This window comes from Arachis duranensis, chromosome 6, assembly GCF_000817695.3.
Source record: "Arachis duranensis cultivar V14167 chromosome 6, aradu.V14167.gnm2.J7QH, whole genome shotgun sequence".
Classification (NCBI taxonomy): Eukaryota; Viridiplantae; Streptophyta; class Magnoliopsida; order Fabales; family Fabaceae; genus Arachis; species Arachis duranensis.
In genome coordinates, this window is record NC_029777.3 from 8,661,124 (window position 1) to 8,672,587 (window position 11,464).

The window sequence follows — 11,464 nt, forward strand, 5'->3', positions numbered from 1 at the left end:
TATGTTACATGCACTTCTAGATAATTAATTATATTTATATTCTTTATTTTATTTAATTTTCTTATGGTATAAAAAATATTTTTTATTTTTTCATTTTATATTAATTATGTTTAATACTAAAAAAATATACAAAATTTATATAAAAAATAGTACATATATCTTTTCTCTAAAACTATAGGTAGATATCAGATGCTCATGCACGTGTATAAGAATATCACTGCATCCAAGTCTATTAACGTTGTTTACGTTATAGTTAGATAAAATACATTGCCGTTGCTTCTCTCTCTCTCGTGGGAGTGTAAACGAATAATCTATTTATTTTTTTGTCTTATTTATAAAATTAAAAATAAAAAATCACATTTTATTCTCTCCAATAAAAAACATAGAGGATCCATTTTCCTCTCTAAGGACTAAGGGGGTTGTTGGGTTGTGTGCTATACTTGGGACACTTTTAATTCCTTCATTTCATAATTGCAACTTCAATTTAAAGCTACAGATTGCATTTTTTTTTTCTCGTCACTTTAACATATATGTATCAATATTAAATTAACAAAAATACTATTCGTATATTAAAATTGACCATTAATATATTTGTAGATAATATATATAGTTTAATTTATTTATAATATATATTTATATTTTAATATATATTTTATACTAATAATTAATTTTGATATACAATTAAATTAATACTACTATTCTACTAGTTCTTTGTTACAAATATTCTCTACAAAAATATCTTTCTTTGATCACATTCAAAATTAAAAAAAATCACGAAAACATTATCTCTCTGCTAGTTGCATACATGTCAAAATAAAAAATACACTAACACTATTATAATTTAATGAGTAAAGTATTATTTTTTTCTAACGTTTGTGTTAAGTTTCAAATTTATTCTTCATGTTTTAATATTATATTTATATTTTTAACATTTTAAAATCATATAAATTTTATCCTACCGTTAACTCTGTTAAAAATTTTAAAAAAACTTTTAATAATAAAAAAAACCTCTCTCAAAATAGAAAATACAAAACAAAAAAAGAAAAACTCTTTTTTCCTCACTTGCACTCTACCGTCACATCATCACCATACAAAATGTACAATCCCACCAGTGAAACAGCGCTGTCGCAGCAGTAATAGCAAAATAGCGATCAGTGGCAGTAAGAATGCATGGGAGACGATGGTGCATGCGTGGCTGAGCTCGCGGAGGCGAAAGAAGGTGACCATGCTTCGCTCCAATCTCTGTCTCATACTCATCTCCCTTCAGAACTGCATGAGGCTCTCTCCAAAATTCCAAATCACGAACCTTCATCCTCTTCCAATTTCTAAATTGCATTTCTAAAAGCATGCTTGTCCGCAAAATCCGATAAAACTAGCGACGCCACTCCCTCTTTGGGAAAGAGGTTCCTCGAACACCACCATGCGGCAGAGGCCGCGAAGCTCATCATTAAGGAGAATAAGAAGAACAAGAACAAGAAAAAAAAACTCTGAAGCACTACATGCTGCAACCAAAACCTAAAAATTCTAACAGTGAAGTACCCTAACACCGAAATCGAAAGATCTGGTGGGGATTGAGGAATCTTCAATTTCGAGAATTTGTGCTTGTGAGAGTTGCTGGGCTTGGGTCTGGGGAGCTCTGCGGCGGAAGCGTCTCTTAGGGTCACATTTTTTGGCAATGGGAGTATGGCGTTGGAATTGACTTGAGGATTGGGTATTGCAGCTACCTTAGCATCGATAAGCGATAATTGTTTTGGGCACCATGGGCTTGGCAGGACGATCACGGACGATTGATGCTGACGATGCTCATGATGCAGCTGAACGAGGGAAGAAGATGAAGTTGAACGAGGGAAGAAGATGGAAGTTTCGAACTTGGCATTATGTAGTGAATGGGTTCTAGTCTCGGATTAGGTTGGGTTCTTTGGAGTCTGGGTTGGATTGGCCTGGTCTGACCCGGACAATGTCCAAAAAAATAATAATAGAGGTTAAAGGGTTTTAACAAAATTGACGGAAGGATAACATTGATAGATTTTAAAACGTTAGGGATTACATAGAACGATTAAAACGTTAAGGACAAATTTGAGACTTACTCCAAATATTGGAAACAAAAATGATACTTTACTCTAACTTAATTTGGTACTGATATAGTTAGTTACAGCAGCACTAAATTAGTTAAGACACTTATGAAAATAATTAGCTGCATGTGATGTGAAGAGGTATTTGTTAGCCAATACTATATTATTAGATTAGTTAATTGTAATTTAAGTCACTGAACTAGTCAGTTAATAAATAGTTAGTTACATTAAGTAGTTCGTTATCTCACTAATGTAGCTTGTATATAAATTCCCTTTCAGCACGCAAGATCAATACAACTAATTCATCATTTTCCATCTAATTTTGATTTATCTAAGATGGTATCTGAAGATATTCTTCTTTCTTTAACCTTCTGCTCCTTCATCTTTTCTTCCCTATATTCGTCTTTCATCTTATACCCCATTCTTTTTTTTCTTCTCTCAACTCACACGATAGAGTTTGACGAAAATATATCAATTTCACAAATTCCTCATCTGTAGAAGTTGCGGTTCCGATCAACGAGTTTTGAGAAGAAGATTCATCTACTTCTTATTCATCTATGTGCTGCATCCTTTTCTTTTGATTCATGTAGAACTCTACTTCCTCTTCTGCTTCTTCAATGGCGATTGATCCTTATTCTCTATCCTTGTCCAATCAACTAGGACTTGTGCTGATCACTCAGCAGCTTACTGAAAACAACTATAACTCCTGGATTCGAGCCATGAGGAAAGCATGAGTGCTAAGTGCAAGCTCGGATTCATTGTGAAATTCTTGGCCATTCGATTGACAAATGCTACAAGATTCATGGGTTTCAACCCAAGTATGGTAGAAGTTGAAGGATAAAGACATCTGCCCATAATGTTGTTGCTTCTCAATTGAATCAAGATCAAAAAGCACTTTCAACTCAGAGTTAACTCAAACACAAATTCAAAAATTGTTGAACTTGCTAAACAATCACCAAATTTATGAAGTTATCTCCAATGAGTTGATAGAAGTTGCACCTCTAATAGGTATTATCCTCAATACATCAGTGATAAGATCAAAATTACCAAATATTTATTGGATTTCAGACAATGGAACCACCATCCACATCACATGTGACTTGTCTTTATTCAATTCAATTCACACTTCACAAAATTACTCAGTTACTTTGCCTAATGATGACACCTTTCATGCCAATTTTATAGGCACATTCTTAATCAATAAACATATCACTCTTATACATGTTCTTTTTGTCTTTAATTTTCATGTAAATTTTCTTTCGGTATCAACTTTTTTATCGAATTTTACATTCACAGTCACAGTTGGTTCTAATTATTTCACTATTTGGGACAGAAATTCATTGAAGAAGATTTGAATAGATGATTTGCAACAAGGACTATGTATATCCTGAAAGTAGAATCCCAAATCAATGTTTTGTTACCAAATACACAAGCTCGTCCAGTTTCTAATTAATGTCCTATATTACCTATTTTTTCTTCATCAATAAACATGTTAATTCACAATTGTGGCACACTCGTTTAGGTCATATTCCTTCTAGACTTTTGCATCACTTAGATGACACTTTGCATTTGACAAATAAATTAAATTATAGTAACTGTGAAGTTCATTCACTAGCTAAATTCAGAAAATTTCCATTTGAGTCACACAATAATATGTCTTCACAGGCTTTTGATTTTGTTCACTGCGATATAAGAAGATCTTACCATGTCCCAACTTACAATGGAAAGAGATTTTTCCTTATAATTGTTGATGATGCTACTTGTTTTTGTTGGATCTATTTGTTGACTAACAAATCTGATGCTACTATTTGCTTAAAGAATTTATTCTCTAATTGAAACTCAGTTTGGCACTAGATAAAATGCTTCAGATATGATAATGCTAAAGAGCTTGCTCTGGCTGATTTTCTACAATAAAAGGAAACTCTGTACCAATCTTATCCATATTAACCTCAAACAAAATGTTGTTGTCAAAAGGAAGCATCGACATTTATTGAATGTTGCAAGAGCCTTGTATTTTCAGTCTAAGGTGCCCATTAATTACTGGGGTGAGTGTGTAGCTATTGCTATGTTTCTAATCAATAAAATCCAAAGTTCAGTCCTAAAATTCAAGACACAATTTGAATTGCTCTTCAAGAAAGCACCCTCTTATATAAATTTGAGAAGTTTTGGATGCCTTGTCTATCCAGCCACTATACAACCTAATTCTTCTGTCTTCATTGGATATTCAACTAGCTATAAGGGATATATACTATATAACCTGCAAAGCAAACATATTTTCATCTCAAGAGATGTCATTTTTCATTAAAACACGATGCCATTTGCTTCATCACCTCATCTACAGACTAGTGAAGATCTATTTGTAGATTTTGTCTTCCTCAAACCTGCTTAGGATCTCACTCCACAAGTACCACACTCTACATCTTCTCCCACCACTCATTCCTCTCAATATGAACCTTCCCTATCCAATGCCACAACCAACATCCACCAAACCAACTTAGGAGATCTTTTAGGCAAATTCAAATCCTTGCTTATCTACATGATTATGTTCACCACACTACATCTTCCTATCTCATCTCTAACTACATCAGTCACCATTGATTAATCCTTACCTACCATCACACCATCTCCCACGTTAATGTCATACCAAAACCTCAATTCTACCACCAAGTTGTTAAATTTTAAAAATGGAGGGATGCCATGAAGGAGGAGCTCGATGCACTTGAGGCCAATCAGACTTGGCAATTAGTTCCTTTACCCACAAACAAGCATGCAATTGGATGTCGTTGGGTTTATAATGCTAAAATGAGCGCAGATGGCAGTCTTAAATGGTACAAAGCACGCTTAGTCGCCAAAGGCTACACACAACAAGCAGTTGTAGATTTTTGTGATACTTTTAGCCCTATTGCCAAAATTACAACAATGAGAGCCCTCTTAACAATAGATACAGTGAAGAATTGGAGTTTACTCTAGCTAGATATTAGTAATGTGTTCCTCAATAATGAGCTCAATGAGAAAGTCTATTTGGACTTATCTCTTGGCCATCCACAACAAATCCAAAGTCTCGTGTGCAAACTTACTCGTTCACTCTATGGCTTATGTTAAGCCTCTTGCCAAAGGTTCACTAAGTTATACTTAACTCTCACTGTACATAGTTTCAAACAGTGCAAGCAAGACTACTTTTTCTTTGTTGGGTGAAGGTAAGTCTACTATATTCTTTATTCTGTATGTAGACGATATCATCATTGCTAGATCCAAAAATGAAATGGCGGACTATATTAACCAAAGACTTCAGTCAATTTTCAAGTTAAAAATATTGGGGAATCTCAAAATTTTTCTTGGCCTGGAGTTAGCAAAATCCAAGAAAGGCATTGTTCTCTCACAACGTAAATATGCTTTCTCTCTCTTGGAGGACACTAGTTACTTAGATTGCAAGCATGCCAACATTCCCATGGAGGCCAATCATAAACTCAAGGCCAATGAAGCTAAACCTGTCCCAGATCCTAAATGCTATTGACGACTCATTGGGCGCTTAATGTATTTGACAATCTCGCGTCTAGACATCATATTTGCGTTTGTGAAACTCGCACAATACATGTCTGACCCTTGAATCCCACATTAAATGTTGTGCATGTGTTTAGATATATCAAAGCCTTACCTGGTCAGGGTCTGCTCTTCTCGTCAGGTCGTTCAACTACTGGCTATTGCACCTTTCTTTGTGACTCTTTGGTATCCTAAAAAAGTAAGAAGCAGGATGTGGTTTCGTGAAATTCGACCCAAGCGGAATATATGGTTCTAGCCAATGCAGCATGTGAAATTGTGTCCATCATGGCTCTATTGAGGTTCATGAATACCAACATCAACTTAACCATGTGTGTTACATGATAATGTGGCTGCCATTCATATGGCTAGAAACTCAGCCATGTATGAACACTCCAAATATGTTGAAATTAATTATCATTTTATTAGAAAAAAGGTGGAAGCTAAAATTGTTAAACTGATGCATGTTTTGAATTGGTGTCAATTAGCAGACATCTTGAAGAAAGCTCTTCATGATCCTCAATTTCAATTTTTCATGTCCAAATTAGGCACATACAATTTATATGCTCCAACTGGAATGGAAATATTTGCTACTACTATATTAAATTAGTTAATTGTAATTCATTAAGTCACTGAACTAATTAGTTAGTAAATAATTAGTTAAATCAAAAGAAAAATGGACAAAAATACACAGGATTTTTATACGACAAACAAATGTACACTCCAATTTTTAATGAGTCATTTGTACATACCAATATAAAACTCTATTGTCATTTCTAATCTTTTGTCGCATGAGTAATTTTTCCGGCGGTAGTAGAGGCCAAATGGCATGTTATTGTGTAATGTAGCCGTTTTGGATGACATAGTGAAAAATAAAATTATTAAATTTGTTAAAATAAAATTATTCTCACTGCCACTCTTCTATTTTCATTTCTCATGTCCATCACCGCAACCACCACCCTCACACCTCCATCCCCAACTCCACGACCTTGACTTCACACCCCTCTCTCCACATCCTTGTCTCCGAATTTGTTGCTTCATTCTTCCATTTTTCTGAATCTTGATGTCTTTCTTCTCTCAAACTTCTTTTTATTATGAAAAAAATGGAATGTTGTTGTTATTGTTGGAATTAAAGAATATGATGGTACTAATAGAGTTGTGATGGTAGAAGTTGGCAACGACATAAAGATGAGATAGGATGGATTTGATAAATTAGAAATTTGGGAGGGTAAGTGACAACAGTGAGAGGTTAAAAGTTTGGAAGGGTGACATGGCTGGAGTGACAGTAGAAAGGTCGGGATATAATTTTGAGGTGGTACTTGTAAAAGGTGATGTTGATGTCATGGTGTTGGGTGTTTGCTCGAGAATGATGTCGTGTTAGTGACGGCAACGGCGGCGGCGAAAAGATGAGGATGAGACTGAAAATGGAAGAGTGGCAGTGAGAATAATTTTATTTTAACAAATTTAATAATTTTATTTTTTACCATGCCATCTAAAACAGCCACATCACACAATAACGTGCCACCTATCTTTTATCACCATCGAAAAAATTACTCAGACGACAAAAAATTAGAAATACAACGAAATTTTATATTGATGTGTACAAACAACTCATTAAAAAATTAGAATATACATCTATTTACTGTATAAAAATTCATATATACTTTTATCTATTTTTCTAAATTAAATAATTAATTACCTCACTAATGCAACTTATATATAAATCTCCTTTCAACAAGATCAATACAATTAATTCATTGTTTTCCATCTAATTCTAGTTTATTTAAGATCACCACTAGAATATAAGTTTTCTCTTCCTCCCAAAAGAAGGTTGAGAAAATTGATTCACACATTTAATCAATGCATGAATAAATTCACTGTGATTCTCGGTCTTCTCCCTTCTTATATTTCTTGCTCCCGATAATTCTTACAATTTTCACCTAATTAATCCTATCATCTATCATTATAATTTTAAAAAAAATATTTAATAACAAAGAATTAATAAAAAGTAGTTAAAATTTATTTTATTTAATATTTATTAATTATAATTATTAATAAATATTAAATAAAATAAATTTTAGTTTTTTTGTCTAATATTACCAAGATAATGAGGTTATTTTCGGTTAATTTGCTTTCTTCTTTCTTGATCGTAATTTTCATGAGTATTTAATTATCTTTAATGATAATGTTAAAGGAGATAACTAATTATTTTTTAGAGTTACTTTGTTGTCTTTCTCTCTTTTGTTGTGTGGGTCAAATTATTATAAATTATCTAAAAAAAATGTAAGAGAATTTTAACTTTTTTGCATGTGCTGTGTAGCTTATGTTTTTTTTTTTTTGAATAAGAGAGCTCAATACAATAAGTGGAGTAAGAATAACAATAAACAAATAAAAAAATAAAAAAAATAAAAAAAAAATAATGACAATGAAACTCATTAATTATTTTTTATGTTCCTCCTTTCTATAATATACTAAAACTCTATCGATATGACTGCAAGATCGGCATGTAAATCATATAAACTTCTGAAGCGAAAGTCCACCGGTTGTATATCTTGTATCTAATTCTTAGAATCATCGTAGCCGCTGTTAATCTGGCGGCATCCTTTCTCTCCTCCACCTGCACAATTTCGTTGAAACCTCCCATATAATAAAATGGAAATTGACTTCCATATAGTAAGTTTCTCTTCTCTTGTATGAGTCTTATACACTAAAAAAAACATAACTGGAATTATTTTTAATAACACCCCTTCAACACACAATTAATGCTCTCATTTATGTCAGTGACTCATTTTAAATATTATTTCATCCCAAATTAACAACAAACTGCCCGAAGCACCCCCGACCCAACAAATTTCCAACCCACAGCAATACTCTCTTAAATTCTTATTACATCAAACTTTGTCATTACATGCCTCTTAGTCTCAAACAAGCCTAACATATTCAAATTATTTTTTTTTTTGAAGTTTTTGACCATGTTCAAATTTTTATCACCCCTCAACCTCTTCGTCACTACCTAGCTTTTTTTTTTCTATTTTGCCAATATTCTTTTCTGAACAATTTTTTCCATTCTACGCTTGGAGAATAGTAATGATATCATCTTTTTTATTGTATAAAATTGCACCTGATTTTAATGCGAGTCCCAAATTTTTCTATTTTTAAGCATCTGCTCCTCCAAAATACTATCTCTGTTTTTCTTACTTCCTTTATTCTTGTCCAAACCACCATGATCAACAACTCTCTTCCCTGCTACTTCTTCATTGTGTTCTGACAGCTCCCCTTCGCTCTTTGTCAAAGTTGTTCCCTTTTTGCCAGAACTCATGCCACTATCATTCACAATGTCATTCCTATCACCCATTTCTTCATCAACGTCTTCCACACCATCATCATAAACATACACACCCAACCCACCTGTTCTCCGCCACCAACTCCTCCTCGATTTTATGACCCAACATAGGTGGCGTCAATGAGCCTCCTCTGCCTCGGCTAGCCTTTAGCTTCCCTCCTTCAACATCGATTCGGCCTCCTTCGGTCACCTCCACGCTAGTCTTCAGCGCAAGTGTCATAGATGCAGCTTCCTACACAATTGCTGTAGACCCTTCTCTAACGTGGCTATCCCTATCATGGAAACTATGCTCCATTTTCATCAAGCCTGACTCGGGTTCTAAATCCAACCCAACATCACCGAACCAGTTGATTGAGGAAACCACGCCCAAGGATCCCTCCGTACTTTTGTTTGACATCCTTGAGTTGTTGGGCCTAGCACCAAACCTATAAAAAACTGTTTTTTCTTATTCCTTTTGCCCCTCCTTTTCAACCCATTAAAATTACCTTCATAAACCCATGTAATTATATTTTTAGAGTTAGCTTCATAATTAATGTAACCACATCCCACACAATTTGTTTTTTCTTCAATTCCTTCATAAATTGGTTGATATATTACCATTTTTATCTGATTTTATTTTAAATGATCATTAATCCACTCATTCAAAATAATTTCAGGAATTACCAACCTACCTTTATCTTTTCCGTCTTTCCTTAGCTCTTCCTTCACCACATCGGCTGCCTGGTCATTGAAAATCGCCAATTTTGTAGTTCATGCACTCTTTAAACTCGTACCCGCACACTTCCTTTCCGTAAGTGCTATTCGTTGTTCATAATTATAGTCACTTTTTTCATTAGCTTCTTCATAACAATTTAATCCAAAAGATTTCTGTCTCACTTTGTTCACTAGCACATTGAATCTACTGATTCCTACTGTGATATGGACCCATTCATTAATCATATCCATGATATAAGTATCAAATTACATTCCTCCAACACTAAAAGACATGCGCAATTCTGTCACTTTGTCATAATCGATTATTTTTTTCCATTGGTTTCCTAACATACTAAAGGTATCTGCTGACTAGGCATGTAACGAAACTCTGTAGCATTTTAATCATACTCTTCGAATTTCACATCGCTTCGTCTCATCCCATCTCCATACACTATGGAAGAAATGCAAGAGACTATTCATTGTAAATGTATATACTTCTTCTACATTCAATATAGATCAAAAGTCAAAAGAACTTTATACGCTTCCAGTTCCCGTACTTGGACAACTTGAGGCAAGTTGTTTCCAATCATCTCCTTCAAGGAACTAAAATCAATTGGTTTCGTCGTACCGCCGACCAGACTTCTCTGTATCTAGTCCAGATTCTCTTTCACCGCCGATACTTCCACTTTCTTTGTCCACCTATTTCCATGTGGGTTTGGTTCTTTTTGGTGCCTCGTTAGTTTTTCTACCTGTCTTTGGTTATCTCATCTCTGAGGCTAAAAATTTGTCTTGTTCCGACTATCACCTTCTTCCTGAGCTGTCTTTCGAATATTTGTCTCAATTATTCTTTTATACTTTGCTTTTCCCACGTACACAATCTGCCCTCTCAATCTCATATGATTTATTTCAGCTATAGTCTTCAGAATTCCATCTTTCGTTGTATATAGATGAACGCAAAAACATACATATTATCATCTTTTTATTTTCGTGATAGATAAATATTATTAATGCATCCAGTCTATTTGCACAGATAGAATAATTCATTCTTCGAAATATCTTTAAAAAAATTATCAACAAAAATAGAAAAAAAACTCGTTGTTTCAAACGTTAGTACTCTTTTTAATTTCAAATCATGGAATCTTTTACGTGTTCTATCCAAAAACTTAAAAATTGCCTTTAGAAACTATCCATTCTCAGATTTTTGGTCTGAAATTCGTGCATCTTTCGGCCCAGATTTCCTTAAACAACACTCTTTGGTTGGATACCCAGCAAATAGCAATGCGCCAATGTCATAAGCTAGGAGTGTGCAGTTGACACCTAATTGAGATGAAATATTAGCATATTACCTTATGTTTCGTTATGTTAAAGTGTTAACGTGATGACAAAGAAGCAATGATTCTATTGGTGTTTACTTAGGTGTTGCCAGCGGAAATTGAAAGCGTAAGAGGCAAGGACGTTATGTTCAAGGATGGCCAATCGCACCCCTTTGACTCCATTATTTTCTGCACTGGTTTCAAAAGATCAACGCACAAGTGGCTTAAGGTTTGTAAATACTAAAACTTATTGACTTATTGTCTCCTTCATTCTATTACTTTTATCCCATCGGCGTGTCACCAAACACAAAAACAAAGATAGCTAGAGTAGTTTTTACGTAAATATGAGATATGATAGTTCAACATGACAACATCATCAGATATTTTACTATAAAAAATTTTAAACAATCATCATAATTTATTATTTTTAGTTATTAATTAATTATTAATATTTAAAAATATAAGTTAGACTATATTATTAGATTATTAAAAAAGTTAAATTAATA

General features: G+C 33.7%; 1 protein-coding gene across 1 annotated transcript in view; it reads left to right on the plus strand.

The window, feature by feature from the left end:
- The window catches only part of LOC107492528 (probable indole-3-pyruvate monooxygenase YUCCA10), a 14,583-nt gene that overhangs the window by 2,222 nt on the left and 897 nt on the right, over positions 1-11,464 (plus strand). Inside the window, exon 3 of the mRNA XM_016113571.3 lies at positions 11,062-11,187. Coding sequence (XP_015969057.1) covers positions 11,062-11,187 — 126 coding nt within the window. The remainder of the gene's footprint in view (positions 1-11,061; positions 11,188-11,464) is intronic.